We start from the raw sequence: 18,356 nt of genomic DNA, 5'->3' as shown, positions 1-18,356 counted from the left end.
ACTGGCCAGGGGCTATTTTAGGTTCTTCGGTTCTCTCAAAGCAACAACTTAAAAATAATCATAGTTTGTTCTTAAAAAGAACTCTAGGAAGCTGCAACCTTTCAATGCAGTAGCATTCTAATAGGAAGAGATCCTATACTGTGGCAATAGCAGCTAGGCTTTGAGAAACTGAACTGGATCGTTGTACCTAAAATCCACCTTTTAAGTCATAAGATTTTCCAGATACCGGGGGTCTGACGAGGTCTCCAGACTCCCTCTCTTATCTAAAGCGCGGTCGCTTGACTGGCTGATAGGAATTCGTGTGTTTGAGACAAACACCTAGCCCAGGCGGGGTTAGAAGGCAGTCGGAAACCTCTCCTGCTTCTAAAGCCTGCCTTCACGAGGCGCTTGTTGTTGTTCAGTCGCCCAGTCGTGCCCGACTCTGCGACCCCATGGACTGCAGTACGTCAGGCCTCCCTGTTCCTCACGCTCAACATCTCCCAGAGTTTGCCCAAGTTGGTCTGCAGGGCGCCCGAGGCTTGAAAACTTCAGTGCCTCCTTCCGACAGCCCAGATCTCCAGGGCTTGGAGACCGCAGCCTCCCCACCCCGCCCCGCCCCGCCTCCCCCGTCCCCTCCATAAAGCAGGCCCCAGCTGGGAACCCGAAGGTACCGTTGCCTGGTGAGCCGCTAGGATGGCACGGCTGCAGCTAGCGGGGAGCCGGCGCCTCGTTCCCTTGCCCCGCCGGGCGCCCAGACTCGCTCCGCTGCTGCTGCCGCTGCTGCTGGCGCTGCCCGACGGGGCGAGGGCGGACTGCCCGTGCAAGGTCCCAGCGCTGTGCCGTCCCATCACCCACCGCCCCGACTTCGAGGTCAGTGGCATCCCTCTCCCCTGACCCTCCGGGTCTGGTCCTCAGAGGGCCCCAGAAAGACTTACAGTGGAAAAAAGGAGCCGGAAAAAGAGGTGTTGGGGGTAGGGGGGCGGAACTAACTTTGCTCGCGCAGGACCTTTCTGTTCACGGATTTCCTTGAGGAAATTTGGGCTCAAAGGGGTTGAGTAACTCCTCCCAAGTCTCACAGTTAAGTATTCCAACCCAGGTCTGAATCCAAGCCCCTTGCATCAGCCTGCCGTGTCTCTCCTGAGGTACTCTAGCCAAACAAGGAGGCTTGTAAGGAAATAACTCCCTAAGTAGCAAGACTCATTGGTTTCCAAGAGAATGAGGATGAGTTTGAAAGAATCAGCACTGCCGCGGTCCAGTGAAAGACTGAACGGTGCTCCTTACTCTGCTTTTCTATACCTGACACCCAAGAAGGGGGATAAAAATAGGTCTTTAATTTTCCAAATGCATACCTAAAATATGTATATTCTTTTCTTAAAATCCTTTCCCTCGGGATAATTTCTCAAAAGGGCTTCAAGTCCTTTCATGATTTAACCCTGACTACCTCTCTCTGGTTCTTCATTGTTATCTTTCTCCAAATTCTAGGTGTCAGCTAAACAGAACACCAGGCGCTCTGTGCCTCCAGGCGCTTGCCACTGTTTCTTCCTAGCTTACCCTCCCCTGCTTTCCAGACCCTGCTAATTTCTTCTGCCACCAATTAATTGGGACCCGTACATCTAATTCACTCTTGTACTCTCAGTGTCTGCCAGTGCCTTGCATATGATCGATGATTAATTAATGTTTCTTTGGCTGGTCAGAATGGTATTCTTCCTGGTTTAAGTGAGGGTGCTTATTCCTGTTGTTTTGGCAGGTCTTTGTATTTGATGTTGGACATAAAACTTGGAAACATTATGACTGGTCACAGATTACAACTGTGGTACTTTTTTCAAATTATGACCCAGAACTCATGTGCCATGCTCATGCAAAAGGAGCCAGAGCAGTGCTGAGAGGTGAGTTACAGCTCTAACCAGGTGTGTCTGGCCAACCGGTAGGTTTAGTCGCGTCATCTGCCATCTCCAGTTTCCAGAAATGTTCATGTTTGTATGTTTAGCATCCTAAAATTAATCTTATTGCTTAATTCATTTTTCAGGTAGAGATATTTTTAAAGCATCAAGTAAACCATCATACGATTTGGGCAAAATATTGAGTCCTAATTAGCATGATGACCCTTAGCTAGCCATAGCCCACAATCTCTGTTTTTAATCTGAAAATATTACTAATTATTCATAATGGTTATTTAAAGATCAGTGACATGATTTTCTGTGATTTTGATGTATTATTTCTTCATTTGGAAAACTTAAATTTGAGGCTGAGTATTCAAAAATTATGAGATGTTTTAAAGACATTTGGATCTCTTTGGAATGGGTTTGTGAAATATATTTTATTAAAATGCAGAAAGCATGTATGTACAAAAGATGTATATTTCTTCCATAGGAGATGTATCTGTAAAGGATATCATTAATGCTACTTTCAGAGCATCCTGGATAGCTCAACAAGTTAAGCTGGCCAAAACACAATATCTGGATGGAATTAATCTAGACATAGAACAAGATGTTGCTCATTCATCACCTGAATATTATGCATTAACTGCTTTAGTCAAAGAAACCACAGACTCTTTCCATCGTGAAATTGAAGGATCACAGGTGAAAATTCATTTGCTGTTTTTTGGAAACCCCTTGTTTTTCCTCTCAAAATTCATTAAGGTAGAATCTCAGTTTTACTGAGTAGAAAGAGTTTCAGCACATCCTAAAAAATTTTGTGGAACTTTTGAGGTTCTTAACTAAAAGAGTTTTATAAAATTTTAAGGTGCCAAACCTATTCTTTATTCACATAAAGCTACAACACTGGAACCGCCCCACCCGCTTGCCTTGCAGCATGGTTAGATACAACAGAAAGGCAGAGGAAGGACTCAGCTGGCCAGGCCCTGCTTTCATCAGTTCAGGACAGAAACGGCTTTTGCCTAAGAGTAGAGATAGTTCTGGAGAAGTGTCTCACTTGCTCCATAGACTCTGAATTACTTTGCGAAGCACCCATGGCCAAGTGAGACTCAAACTCTAATTCTAGGAACTGTATTTTTATCAAGAGTGATAGGTGGGTGATTCTGGTCTAGTTGGTCAACATGAATTTGAGAAGCACTAGAAAGATAATAGACAACATAAAAATTGATATCTCTGTGACTGTATGCAAGTCAAGAAGGTTTGTCAGTGTGGAATTCAGTTTTCCAGACAAGTACACTTTAGATCAAGAATAGCAAATACCTGGTATGCAGGTCACCATACTCTTCTCACAAATTTTGGCCTCAGAAATTTTTCCTTCATTCTCTAGATTGCTTTGTTAATAGGGTAGAATCAATGTGTGGGAACTTATTTGCTAGTCCTGATTAAACTATAGTGAAAGAACGAAGAGGAAGAGACTGAGCAAAGACTTGGCAGTATGAATGTCTCTTTCCATGGGCAAGTAGAACAATTTGGGCTACTATGTCAAGTTCATATTAGGTAAGTCAGTGGGAAGTACGGTTGTCAAGCTGAGCCAGATTGTCACACTGAACATCCAGGATGTCACACTGAAGAGTATGCATTTGATTCTATATGTAATGGGTAAAGTATGTAGAAGGTATCTAGGGAAGATTATTTATGGTAGTATGTAAAATTGTCTAGAGGAGACTTATAAGGACTAACCCAGTAATCCAACAACTTAGAATTTATGGTTTGAATAGGGATGATGGCATAACCCTAACCAGAGAAGGCAATGGCAACCCACTCCAATAGCCTTGCCTGGAAAATCCCATGGATGGCGGAGCCTGGTAGGCTGTACTCCATGGGATCACTAAGAGTCAGACACGACTGAGTGACTTCACTTTCACTTTTCACTTTCATGTATTGGAGAAGGAAATGGCAACCCACTCCAGTGTTCTTGCCTGGAGAATCACAGGGACAGGGGAGCCTGGTGGGCCTCCGTCTCTGGGGTCACACAGAGTCAGACATGACTGAAGCGACTTAGCAGCAGTAGCAGCATAAGCCTAATGCTCAGAAAGTGTTCATTGAATTGGTGGATAAATGAAAAGGAAGGGGCAGAACAATTGTGAAAGGCTACCCAAAAGAAAATGTGAGATTAGTTATAGGATGAGAGAGAAAGAGAGTCAGAAGAAACCCCAAAGTCCTTAAACCAATGAGCAGGAAAAAAAAAAAAAAAGAGCCCCTGGAAGGAGAAATGAATTTTGGGGAAAAGATGATAATTTAGGATTGTAGAATTTGTCCTCACAGAATTAAAGAACTAGAAGGGCTCTTGAAGAATTCTTTCTACCCTTTCACTGTTATAGTTGGAAAACAGATCACATATTTAAAATGAAATAATCTAGTTATATGAGAGCCAACATAAGAATCAGTCTTTGATTTCTTTTCTAATACACTAACACTACCTGCTAAAAACAGTATGAGACTAACCATGACAGGAAACCCAGTGAAAATATTCTCACTGCTCAGAAGAGAGGCAAGGACTTGCAAAATGAATTTAAAATTTACCTGCTTAGAGGCAGTCACTTTCTCTATCACCTTATTATACTTCCATTTTGTAAGAGGAGAGAGTGAAAAAATGAACTTGCATGATATTTTAAAGAATTTTTAAATTTGAATTCTTTCAGTGTGTTTTTTACTCTCTAGTTGCTTATGGATCCTATCATGACCCTATTGTGATTACATAAATTTTCTTTAATCAGTTGAGTTGCCAGTCTGTAGGCATTTGAGTTTGAAACTCCTCTTCTACAGTGTGCCTGCTCCTGGTCATGGTACAAGTCCAAATATTTCCCGGTCCAAATATATGTTCATTATCTATCTATCTATCTATCTATCTATACATATATACGTCCAAAATATTGTCCAAAACACATGTCTGGGTCAGTTCATGCAGGCAAAAAACACATTTCTTAGAATTGTTCTCATTCTATACATGTCAAACTCTATGTTCATACACCTAAGTGGTTCTTTTTGGGGATAATATGAAGCAAGAAAATATATAATCAACAAAACATCTGCTGTAATATGCATATTTGATCATGTTACATAAAATGGTTTTTCTACAGGTAACCTTTGATGTACCTTGGGGTCCAAACTGCGTAGGTGCAAGGTGCTATAACTATACCGGAATTGCAGATGCCTGTGACTTTCTCTTTGTGATGTCTTATGACGAACGATGTCTGGCCTGTTCACAATGTATTGCAGGAGCCAATTCTCCCTATATTCAGACACTAACTGGTAAGAAATCACAAAGTGATCATTTATCAGTAATAGTAATTCTATAACCTCAAACATTAAGATATGTTTTAGTATTTCTAAGTCATTTGTATATGTTTTCCATTTGTAACACTTTCTTAAAACATAAAAACCTCTTAATTTGAGAGCTTTAAATTTTATAAAAAGTTTTAACATTTTCAATTACTTCTTCTAAAAGTCTTTTCAGATAGGTGTAATAAATTAACCCCCCATTATAGATGAGACGAAGGGTGTTAAGATCTCATGATTGCATGACTGTTAGGTAGTGTATGGTTGGGATTCAAGCAGGTGTTCTAACTTCAAGTCACAGCTCTTTTCAGAAAGTTACTCAAAGAAGATGTTTGCTTATTTAGAATTTGACAGAACTTTTTTGTTGAAATAACCAATGTTAAATAATTTAATAGCAAAGGTAGCTATAATGTAACTATTGTACATGATTGATAGGATTGGGTTTTACCTTATTTGGCATTTACTTTTAGTACCCATGTTACATTGATAGTTACATTCCTATTAAGAGTACTTCTGGTATGTCATTCATATGACATGGACTTTGCATTATCCTTTCTGGAGTTTGCGTTGACTTGTATACCATCAACCAATTGAATAAAAGATTGCTTGTTAACTTTCAGACTTAAGTGAGATTTTCTGGCATAGTTGGCACCAATTTAACTATTAAATAATAAATAAAAATTCCTTTATATTTCATATAGAGGTAAAATCATAGGACCTGGCCTCATTTTATCATGTCCTAATTGTCTGGATGGGTTTCCCAAGTGGCTCAGTGTTAAAGAATCCACCTGCCAATGCAGGAGACCCTAGGTCAGTCCCTGGGTCAGGAAGATCCCCTGGAGAAGGAAATGGCAACCCACTACAGTATTCTTTCCTGGGAAATCTCATGGACAGAGGAGCCAGGAGGGCTATAGTCAGTGGGGTCACAGAGAGTTAGACATGACTTAGTGACTAAACAACAATTTTTCTGAATAGACTAGTTTGACCATAAGCATATCCTATTTAAAATTTGAAAAAAAATGTGTTATAATACAAAATAATTATTTAATCCAGTGTTTGCAAGCTGCATTTATGAAAGATATGATAATTATGTATATCAATAAAAGATTCATTATCAAGTATGTTTGGGAAATGATGCATACTCCATCCCTCTCTTGGATATTGAACAGTACATGGTAACTTTAAATAGACTCTGAAAAACGGCAAATTACTCAACTCATCCTAGCTAATCTTGGAACATGTCTTTGTGGAAAAACATATTTTGCAGCATGGGTAAGAAAGGAATTGATAGGACCATGGATTTATTAATTTTTCTCTGTTTCCTATCTATAGATTATCTGCTACCGAGTAAGATAGGGTAGCTGTAATTCATGTTTATAGTTCAGTCTCTCAGTCGTGTCTAACTCTTTGTGACCCCATGAACCGCAGCACACCAGGCCTCCCTGTCCATCACCAACTGCTGGAATCTACCCAAACCCATGTCCATTGAGTTGATGATGCCATCCAGCCATCTCATCCTCTGTCGTCCCCTTCTCCTCTTGCCATCTCCTCTTTCCCAGCATCAGGGTCTTTTCAAATCAGTCAGCTCTTCGCATCAGGTGGCCAAAGTATTGGAGTTTCAGCTTCAATATCAGTCCTTTCAATGAACACCCAGGACTGATCTCCTTTAGGATGCTGATAAAATGTGAAACACTTGTGCATTCAAGAAGCAGTTTTGAGACCCCTGCCAGAAAGTTCGACTTATACAACTTTTTTAAAGCTTTAGAATCTAAGATATCAAATCTGTGCCTTAGTAGTTAATAGACACAATTAACATGCTTTCCTGAAATGTGCCAGTGTTCTTAAAATAAACTTTGTGAATTTTTTGCTTCAATTTGATTTTGATTATTTCGAATGTTTTCTATTAACTTGCATGCTGCAATTAAAAGAGCTGCATGCCGAAAATAAAAGATTCTGTAACATGCCACAGCTAACGATCCTGCATATCACAATGAAGACTCAGTGCAGCCAAATAAATAAATATTTTATAAAACAAATGACTTAGAAAGTGATACAAAATTTATAGATTTTAAGGGATGACTTTCATAGTACATTAGAGAAACACTGTAGTGTCTTGAATAAATGTACCTGTTTTTATAAACTTGAATTCTGAGTGGTTACATAGTTTGTATGAACACATTAGTAGATATATGAAGAGAAAAATAATATGCTTGTTCTGTTTCTATTTGATCAGGATATGATGACTTCATCAAGATTGGAATTAACCCTAAGAAACTTGTAATGGGTATTCCCTGGTATGGTTATGATTATACCTGCCAAAATCTATCAGTGGTAAGAACAGATCATTTCTTATGTAATTTTTTTCTCTTTCTATTATATTTTTTAGAGCTTGGTTTGTTTCCTTTATAAAACTTTACTTTATTTAGAGTTTAGAAACTTCTCTCTATAGAATACATATACTTTATGGAGAACTTCTTTAATATAGTTTGAGACTAAATAAATAATTAAATCCCATACAAGTGTGGGAATATTTCTATATTTCTATTTAATATTAAAATTTAACTTTAATTTGTATAGTCAGATTATCTATTTATAGTTTATATTTCATGTATAATAATTTTTTATAATTTTGGATTTGACTCTGAAGATTTGCTTAATTGATAATCTATAACATGAACATTTTTGTGTTTATAGGATCATGTTTGTACCACTGCAAAATACGCTTGTAGAGATGCTGTACATCGTCAAGTGACCTATCAAACAATTATGAAGCAAGTAAATAGTTCTACTTCTGGAAGACTGTGGGATAAAAATCAGCAGTCTCCTTATTATCACTATAAAGTAAGACTATCCACAAGTTACAAATCTTTATTAGTTTTCATAATTGCATGTTTTCATAATTACATATTTGATAGTAAGATTTTCTTCTATCAGTTTTCTTACAGGATACAACATACAGACTGCTGTTTACATGAGTAGACTTGTGTTTGAATCTGTGTAATCAGGAACTTGACTTCCCTTGTGAGCAATTCAAGTTATGCTAATAGTGGAACAGATAGATCTGCATGGGCCACTTGTCATTTTAGATAATATAATAAAAACATGTATATCACAAACAATTTTCTTAGGAGTTGACAATTGTAAATGATGTCTGTGGCTTTTGAAAGGACTTTGGACCAAAATAGGTTACTTGCTCTGAAAATCTCCAGTTCAAAGCAGCCTCATGATTCTTATGAGGCTGTAATATTGGAAGAAATGAGACTGAGACTAGGAGACGCATCATCATGCACTTTACAATGGAAAATTGCATCATACCAAACTTATCGCACAGTTCAAACTGTGATATTAAATAAACTATAAACAATATTAAAAATTAGAGGCTGAAAAATATTACAGACAGAAACTTGAAGAAACAGTAAATGACTAATAATTCTGTCAGGTAGTTTTTGATGGAATTGCCATACTGAAGGGATAAAAAAAGTTATATTATCCATAGTTTACTTTTAACATAATAAAAATTTTTCCACACCTCAAAAATTTTTAAATACAAACCATCTTTGAATTTGCCTTAGATTATGTTATTAAAGGAACCCTAAAATGATATGATGAATGTTAATTCCAGCAAGAATGTATATATATATTTTCTGATAGTCTGATACCCATTTACAAAAAATGACTACATATATACATATTTAATAAATTATGATTGATGTACATGTATTGCCTGTATATCATTTATGTAGAAAGTTTTAGTGTAGAGCTTTTTAAACTTTAGAATCTAGACTCTAAAGTATAAACTTATTAATAAAACTTGGGTATATTGTGATCCTTCTCCTCCTTAAGGAGAAGGATGAGATGGTTTGATGGCATCACCAACTCGATGGACATGGGTTTGGGTAGACTCCGGGAATTGGTGATGGACAGGGAGGCCTGGCGTGCTGAGGTTCATGGGGTTGCAGAGTTGGACACGACTGAGTGACTGAAATGAACTGAACTGAATATTGTGATCCTGTCTTTACCAAACAGTATTTATAGATTTTGTTCCAGGAACTGTTAATTATACATAGACACACACACACACACACACACATACACGCATACATACACTCGAGTGGTTACTAGTGGGAAGAGCAGGGAGAGGGCAATATAGGAGGTGGGGAAGTGGGAGGAACAAATTGTTGGGTATAAGAGACTCAAGGATGTATTGTACAGCACAAGGAATATAGCCAATATTGGAAAGTAACCTTCAAAATTGTGTAATTTTAAATTTTAAAGGTCAAATTAAATTCTAAAAGAATTTACTAAACCCCCCCCTCACACACACACACAAATACACACACACGCCATAGCCAAATATATCTGGAAAACACTACATACTGAAGTCTCTCTTGAAAATTTATAATGTATAACATAATATTCAAGGGTTTGAGATGTACTATAGTACATAACGGAGAAGGCAATGGCACCCCACTCCAATACTCTTGCCTGGAAAATCCCATGGACGGAGGAGCCTGGTGGGCTGTAGTCCATGGGATTGCTAAGAGTCGGACATGACTGAGCGACTTCGCTTTCAGTTTTCACTTTCATGCATTGGAGAAGGAAATGGCAACCCACTCCAGTGTTCTTGCCTGGAGAATCCCAGGGATGGGGGAGCCTGGTGGGCTGCCATCTATGGGGTTGCACAGAGTCGGACACGACTGAAGCGACTTGGCCGCAGCAGCATAGTACATAAACTCATTTAATTGTTTAACATAGAACCTTGTTTCCCAACACTCTTAGAAACTTGCAGGGGAACAGTTTTTCATGGACATCAGTTTGGTAAATGGCTTATTTAACTAATTATATATAGTTTGGAAATACATATTTTAAAATAAATAGTTTACCCTATGATGTACTGTTTTTTCGTAATTCCTTATTTTTTTCCTTAATGCATTATAAGACATATTCTTAAGATTTTAGAACTGAGGAAACCTCTTGATGAGCCTTAAAAACCATTCATTTAATGGCACTTCAGACAACCATCTAGCTATAACCAATTTGTTCTCCTTCATTCTTTGTAAAATTCCATAGAAACCCAAATCAAGTTTCCGTTTTAATTGAAGAGAATCACTGTGCTTTCTAATGCTGTCTCAGCAATAGCAGCTTCCTCTTGCAGTCAGTATTCTTGGAGGCATATATTCTTTAACCAGGCATATGTCAAACTTACATATACCCAGTTTTCATCCTTTGATCCTTCACTATTTGAGGTATTTGAAATTTTTAATATATCAAAAAGACTCAAAGTACTATTGGGTTGGCCAGAAATTTCATTCTGATTTTGTAACCTAGCATGGAAAAAAGCTAACTGAACTTTTTGGCCAACCCAATAGAATGATGACAAAATTCAAAGGGATATGTCTTTGGGGCAATATGTCTTTGCCTTTGCCACTAAAAAAATAAATCTTTTTATATTTAGGGACAAGGTTTGCAAGTTACCTTTTAATTTTGAATCACAATTGATACTAGAGCATGTATGCCTTTTTCTAAACATTTTAAATAATGGGGTATAAGATATAGAATGAGATACACTTATATGTAATGAATCTGCTATACTTATATGTTCATGGCTTATTCATTTACCAAGTGACTACTATCCTTTGAAGCAGTCATCTTAGGAGATGATTCTAATTCTCATGGTGCTAGCATAAATAACAATATTACTGATATTCACTGAGAATTGCCTTTAAAGAGTTCCCCAGATGTATATGAAAATTAGTAAATTATTTTAAATCGCAGATCATTCTATTTTTTACTTCCTATCTTTTCCCCCTCCTTTACGCTTTTGCTTAATTCTGCTCCTTTCCTCTTTCTTATATCCTTTATCCATAGCTATATACCTTCTAAAAGAGACTATGGTTAGTGCTAGATAGAGGCAAGTGGTAGTGGGGAAAAGGACTTTTAAGGGTGGAAAGTAAACACAAGACCAATTTCTAGTTTGTAGTTCTTAATCAGGTGTGTGCCTAAGTCACCCAAGGGGTCCAGACCCACAGGCTCTTAGACTCAATTCTGTAAGACCTAGAAAAGGATATATTTTCTTCATCCATTGCCATTACCTTTTGATCTGTTTCATCATAAACAAAGACACCTGTTGAGCTTCTAACTAGGTACATTCCCAGGAACTGTAAGTGAATGCAAAAAAAAAAAAAAACAGTGTATAAGTTGGTTTTAGAGGGCAAAAGCAGTGATCCTTCTTAATCTTGACTGTGTATCAGAATCACCTAATGGAACATTAAAACATAACACAAACAAACAAATATATGTTACAGCACCAGGCCTGGAAGATTTTGACTCAATGGTTTTCATGTGGTGTGGGTCCTAGGAATCTGTTTTTAAAAGTCCTCACAAATGATTCAGATGTGAACAGCACATCTTGGTTGATAATCACCAAATCAGAGCAAGGAAGGAATCTTAGGACATGAGGAGGATTTTAAATAGGATATATTGGGAGGCTCATTTGTGTAATCTCTATTGTTATAAAAATGCTACAGGCAATGATATCTAGAAAGTATCACATATAGAATGATGGCCTGTATTATGCGTGTCCTGAAAGTTTTATTATTTCACTTGTATCCTATTTGAATCATTGGATTTAAGAAACACTTTTTCCTCTTATTGTGCGGACTATTTTCAAGTTACATTTTAATTTATCTGTACAGGATCAGGCTGGCCATTTCCATCAAGTGTGGTATGATGACGCTCAGAGCATTTCTCTAAAGGCATCATATGTACAAAAACATGGCTTACTCGGCATTGGCATGTGGCATGCAAACTGCCTTGACTACTCTGGAGATGCTATAGCAAAACAGCAAACTAAAGAAATGTGGAAAGCCTTAAAACCAAACCTGTGACCAGAGATGAACATCTTTTGTTAAACTATGAAGATTTAGAAAAATGATCTGTTTAAATCTATCTAGTTTCTGGAAGAGATTAAAAAATTTAGACCTTTTTTCATGTTCTTATATATTTTAGTTATTAGTATTCTCAAAAACAGATAAAGAACAAAGAAATACTTTGATTGTTTGAAATTGAAAAATACCTATGTATATCTTCTGTGTACAACAACATAAAGGTAAAGATAAGAAGCAAGTCAACTTACCATGTCAAATATTCCCCTGTAAGAAGTTTAATACTATAGCTGGGAACAATTGCTTTCAGAATTTTATTATACTAAAATTTTGAATGATAATAAATGATATTAAAATATATACTCACAAATCAGTGACAGTTTTTAAAATATGTATAATTTGAAGTGGAAATTGCTTAGGGATAGATTTTTAAAAATTTAGTCTGGGAATCTGTTTTATACTTTTTTCAATAAATTTTAAACCTGCAATTTTGTGTCTTTAGGTTCATCAAATTGATGCAAATAATTTTTCTGCTTCCTGATTCCTTATAACACTCATGTTCTCTGAGTCACTTGAATGAAACTCACTTAAGTCTCCAAAGGGGGGAGAAATGAATATAAAAGATCAAAATACTTAGAAAATACAAGAAGGCAACTTAACAGTAATTTTTGAATTAGTAGGTTAGGTATATCTAATATTTACCAACTAAATTTTTTTGAGGTTAATCTGAAATGTTTACAAAAAACTTGATGTTGAACCCAGTTCTGTTCATTGTCATTTACCCTTCCAAGTTATTAATATTCCTTCACTGATGGACATCTATATATCCTGGTTAGTTTTGTTTGCATAGTTAAATTTTTTCAGTTTCTATATCTGTGTTTTGACTATCTAAAGACATTTGTTTCTTAACTGTTGTTTTCTTCCTAAAAGAGAAATTTTGTGCAAAGAAATGTACAGGGGTCTATGTTTCCTTTCTCAAGCCAATTTAGAATATTGTGTTGCATTTATATTAATTCCTATAAATTCTTAGATTAAAAATCTGCACTCTTAAACTCTGGATTTACATAAATCCTGCCTTCCCTGTGCATTCTGCTCTCTTCAAATTAGGATAAATGACGGTTGAGTCTTCTGTTATGAGAATAATTCATTTCCTACTTGCATGATTATTTATGGCAAAGTAAAACCAATCATTTTCCATAGTATTTTCTGATTACTATTGTCTTTGTATTTTCAAAATAAATTTAAAAGATTTAAATTCTCAGTACTAATCTCTGTCATAGCTGTGAATGCAAGTTAGACTCATATTTATTAAAATAAATAATTTTTCATTTTACAGTCATACTAGGTATTATATTTTAAGACTATTTAAAAGTGAAAGTGATAAAATATAGTACTGTAAAATAAAATGTAATACATTTGAAACCTTAAAAAAATAGCCATACCCACCATTTTGCTTTTTTACACCTATATTTCCTGAAACACTGTATAATAGCCACAAGAAAAGCAAATAGATGTAACACTTATAATTTATATGAAACAAGGAGAACAATGGTTAAATAAATATGTTCAAGTAAGTAAATAAACATTTTTTTTTGGCCATACCACAATGCATGTGGGATCTTAATTCCTAGACCAGAGATTGAACCTGCACTCCTTGTAATGGAAATATGGAGTCTTAATCACTGGATTTTGACCAATAAAAGTTTTAAATTAACATACCTAATTGAGATTGAAAAGTTGTATTAAGTTTCTTCTGTGCCAGTTCAGCTTTCAATGTGCGTAAGTCTGAAATTGCTTGTTTTCTCATCTATAAAAAAGAATTGTCTTTCAAAACTGAACTTCCATCTTTTCTAAAATTATATAATTGTCATATAAATAAGGGTTTTTGAAATAGCTTTCATGTCTTCTCTCATTTGCTTTCAGTGCCTTTGCTTGCACTGGATTACTATGGTAAATGTATAGTTCATAAGTCCTTTTGAGTAAGCATGCTTATCTACTGCTAGTTATGCTACCAAATAATTTCACTTATTAGTATATAAGCATGATAAAAATAAATGGTTCTAAAAAAGAGTGAGAAAGAATTTTATCTTTCATTTATTTCAATATCTTCTCAATGTGTAAAGAAAATGGTAAAAGCAAAAAACCTCTGACTCCTAAAGAAATTACAAAAAAACCTTAATTTCCTGACCTTAGAAACCGAGCAAGTACTTAAGAAATATAATAGTGTGGTAAGCACTCTTTTAAATGCATTAACCCCTTAGATTCTTCCAGAAATTTAATTGCAGCAGCTACTGTTATTTCTCCTCATTTTACAGCTAAAGGAACTGAAATGCCTAGAAGTTAAGTAAATTGCTAAGGTATAAAACCAGAAAGTGGCACAGCCAGAATTCAAACTTAGACCATCTGCTACCAGAACTTGCCATTCTGAGTATTGTCTGTGGACCAGCAGCATCAGCATCACCTGGGAGTCTGTTAGTGCTGAAGATTTTCAGGCTTCCCCCGGAGATCTGTTGAATCAGATCCTGCTAGTTTTAACAGGATCTCCAGGTGATATAACATTGAACTCTGAGAAGCAGATTGTGCTATATTATTTGAATATGATTGCAACAGTCAAAAAGGCTTTCTGTTCCTTAGATCTGAATCTTATGTGTAGATACATAAATTCTTACAATGTATCTTATAATGTCTGCTATGTGACAGTTAAGCCCTATGGTTAATACAGAATTTTTTTCACCTGCAGCCTGTAAGCTGAAAACATGGTTCTCTTTTTTACATGTCTTTCCTGTTTTTTCACTATAATTCTAATTTGGGTTCAAACCATTTATATGTAATATTATTAGGCTAAAATATACAAAAAATGGTAAGAACTAATGTGTATGCTTTCCAGAAGAAAAGGGCATTGAAGAAGTTGTAATTGAAGGCCTTGGCGGGTCTTCTACCCATCCAACTATCCTTAAGTGGACAAGTTTTACGCTTAATTTCTCTCCTTTTTCTGAACACACAGGAGTTTTCATTCATTGAATGAATTTTTTTTAGTGTATGCTGTATAAAGATGTCAAATAACTCCTTTTTTTTGTTGTTTAAAATTGTCCTTTACCTTTTTCCTCTCCTATAGTTTTAAACTTCTCAGTGCTGAGCCAGAGTTTAGTCTAGAGAATGCTGCTAGTGAGAAGAATCTAGAACAGTGCTGTCTAGTAGAGTAGCCACTTGCCACATGTAACTATTTAACCTGAAAGTAACTAAAATTAAATCTAAAATTCAATTTCTCAGTCACACAACAATCTATATATCAAGTGTTCAACATCCTTATGTGGCCAGTGGCTACCTTATCAGACAGTGCAGGTCTTAAACATTTCCACCACCACAGAAAGTTGTATTGGACAGTGCTAATTCTTGACAGGGGTCATTATTCTCTGTTATAAATCTATTTCTGATAAAGAGGTGAATTGAGAGCACTCATATAACATTGTATATATATCTATGAAAATAACCAGAGTAAATGAGATAATTACCCAAGAGAGGAGAAAACATTAAAATTAAATGGGAGCTCAGAGAGCTCAGTGGTTTGTCAGACTTAGGTATGAATGACGCTAATGTATGAAATTTACTTCTTTAAAAATATTTTATGGAAACTCTGTACTGATTCATGGGCTTCCCTGATGGCTCAAGAGGTAAAGAATCTGCCTGCAATGTCTCCTGGTTCTGACAGGAGACATGGGTCTGATCCCTGGGTCATGAAGATCAGCTGGAGAAGGAAATGGCAACCCACTCCAGTAGCCTTGCCTGGAAAATCCCATGGACAGAGGAGCCTGGCGAGCTACAGTCCATGGGATCACAAAGAGTCGGACAGGACTGAGCACATGATGGGTGGATGGGGTACTGATTCACAGGGTTCTTTTACTTTATTTCTTAGTGAAATTTTACTAAGTTTTGCTTTGGCCTTGTTAGGAATCTTTTCACTGGATTTCATTACTATTCTTGTACTTTTTTCATTCATGCTTTTTTGTTAAGGTAACAATTTTAAGACAGCCCTTACTGCTTTTACCCTATTGATAAGCAAAGTTAAAACACCAAAGTAGTTTATTTCAAGAAAAATGTTATAATCTTATTAGGGGAAATTCAAAGTACCTTAATTTCTATTATGAGTTTCATTTTGTCAGTATCCAGTTTTCTTTTAAGTTGATCAATAGCATGTTGTACTTCAGTGATCTGGATGATAAGGTAATTCTGTATGGGACATATAAAGATGTCTTTGTTTAGTATAACATCTACCTTTTAAATTTTTAATTCTTTGTCAGTATAGACAGCAAAATGATCAAATATCAAAAGAGCATATCATGAGAATAACCTATTCCATAAAATAAGCTTGTTGCTTTGCAGTAAATTATTGAGTTGTTTAAATTGCTGCTGCTAAGTTGCTTCAGTTGTGTCCAACTCTGTGTGACCCCAGAGACAGCAGCCCACCAGGCTCCCCCGTCCCTGGGATTCTCCAGGCAAGAACACTGGAGTGGGTTGCCATTTCCTTCTCCAATGCATGAAAGTGAAAAGTGAAAGTGAAGTTGCTCAGTCGTGTCCGACTCCTAGCAACCCCATAGACTGCAGCCTACCAGGCTCCCCCATCCATGGTATTTTCCAGGCAAGAGTACTGGAGTGGGATGCCATTGCCTTCTCCAGAGCTGTTTAAATTATTGAGTTGTTAATTTCTTATGCTTTAGGGACCACTTTCCTTTATGTTCTACTACCATTTTCATGTATTATAAAAATAAAGAGGTATTTGTAAAATTTACCATTAAATTAGCACCATAGAATCCAACAACTATTACTATAAGATGAATATACTAGGTTTAAGATACTTAGCAAGACTTCAGAAATTGGCATCATGGTTTATCAGTGGAATCATAATAGAATCACATTAAAATATTTAATAATGAAATATTGTATAAGAAAATCTGTTAATATGAGAAAACCTGTTTTAGTTAAGAAAAGGTTACTTAAGTAACCTTTTGGTTACTTTTGTTCAGAAAAGTTTGTGAGTTGTTATTGTTCATTGTTCAGTTGTTAGTTGTGTCTGATACTTTATGACCCCATGGGCTGTAGCACGCCAGGCTTCCCTGTCCTTCACCATCTCCTGGAGCTTGTTTAAACTCATGTCTGTTAAGTTGGTGATGCCATTCAACCATCTAGTCCTTGTCATCCTCTTCTCCTGCTGTCACTCTTTCCCAGCATAAGGGTCTTTTCCAACGAGTCGGTTCTTCCCATCAGGTGGCCAAAGCATTGGAGCTTCAGCTTCATCATCGGTCCTTCCAATGAATATTCAGTATTGATTTCCTTTAGGATGCACTGGTTGGATCTCCTTGCAGTCCAAGGGACTCTCAAGAATCTTCACCAACATGACAGTTCAGAAGCATCAATTCTTCAGCGCTCAGCCTTCTCCATGGTCCAACTCTCACATCCATACATGACTATTGGAAAAACCATGAGATAGTTTAGTCACTAAGACATGTCCAAGTCTTGCAACCCCATGGAATGTAGCCTGCCAGGCTCCTCTGTCCATGGGATTCTCCAGGCAGTACTGGAGTGGGTTGCCATTTCCTTCTGCAGGGAATCTTCCTGACCCAGGAATCAAACCCAGGTCTCCTGCATCGCAGGTAGATTCTTTACGAACTGAGCTATGAGAGGAAAACCATATCTCTGATTATACAGACCTTTGTTGGCAAAGTAATGTCTCTGCTTTAAATATGCTCTATACGTTTGTCATAGCTTTTCTTCCAAGGAGCAAGTGTTTTTTAACTTCATGGCTGCAATCACAGTCTGCAGTGATTTTGGAGCCCAAGAAAATAAAGGCTGTCACTGTTTCCATTGTTTCTCCATCTATTTGCCATGAAGTGATGGGACTGGATGCCATGAACCTAATTTTCTGAATGTTGAGTTTTAATCCAGCTTTTTCACTCTCATTTTTCACCTTCATCAAAAGTCTCTTTAGTTCCTCTTTGCTTTCCGCCATAAGGGTGGTATCATCTGCATATCTGAGGTTATTGATATTTCTCCCAGCAATCTTGATTCCAGCTTGTACTCATCCAACCCGGCATTTTGCATGTTATCTGTATATAAGTTAAATAAGCGGGGTGACCGTATACAGCCTTGACGTACCCTTTCCCAATTTGGAACCAGTCCTTTGGTTCTAACTTGCTTCTTGACCTGCATACAGATTTCTCAGGAGGCAGGTAAGGTGGTCTGGTATTCCCTTCTCTTTAAGAATTTTCCACTTTGTTGTGATCCA

The 18,356-nt window shown here is 36.8% G+C and overlaps 2 protein-coding genes across 2 annotated transcripts in view; one reads left to right on the top strand and one right to left on the bottom strand.

The window, feature by feature from the left end:
• CTBS (chitobiase) lies at nucleotides 635–12,564 on the top strand. Its single transcript, XM_018046573.1, has 7 exons — nucleotides 635–849; nucleotides 1,727–1,865; nucleotides 2,350–2,558; nucleotides 4,994–5,165; nucleotides 7,426–7,523; nucleotides 7,887–8,033; nucleotides 11,888–12,564. Exons 1-7 carry the CDS (start codon nucleotides 673–675, stop codon nucleotides 12,077–12,079), a joined length of 1,134 nt encoding a protein of 377 aa, XP_017902062.1. The 5' UTR covers nucleotides 635–672; the 3' UTR covers nucleotides 12,080–12,564.
• Nucleotides 13,716–18,356, bottom strand: part of SPATA1 (spermatogenesis associated 1) — a gene marked incomplete at its 5' end in the record, with an annotated part of 53,920 nt that continues 49,279 nt past the window's right edge. Inside the window, 3 exon segments of the mRNA XM_018046502.1 lie at nucleotides 13,716–13,823; nucleotides 13,825–13,883; nucleotides 16,205–16,303. Coding sequence (XP_017901991.1) covers nucleotides 13,796–13,823; nucleotides 13,825–13,883; nucleotides 16,205–16,303 — 186 coding nt within the window.

Source organism: Capra hircus, chromosome 3, assembly GCF_001704415.2.
Source record: "Capra hircus breed San Clemente chromosome 3, ASM170441v1, whole genome shotgun sequence".
In the NCBI taxonomy this organism is placed as follows: Eukaryota; Metazoa; Chordata; class Mammalia; order Artiodactyla; family Bovidae; genus Capra; species Capra hircus.
This window is presented reverse-complemented; position numbering and strand designations above follow the sequence as displayed.

Coding starts and splice junctions, on each gene's coding strand:
- CTBS (XM_018046573.1), top strand. CDS start 673: ATGGCACGGCTGCAGCTAGCGGGGAGCCGGCGCCTCGTTCCCTTGCCC. Junction 7,524..7,886: donor CCTGCCAAAATCTATCAGTG/GTAAGAACAGAT, acceptor TTGTGTTTATAG/GATCATGTTTGTACCACTGC. Junction 8,034..11,887: donor CTCCTTATTATCACTATAAA/GTAAGACTATCC, acceptor TTATCTGTACAG/GATCAGGCTGGCCATTTCCA.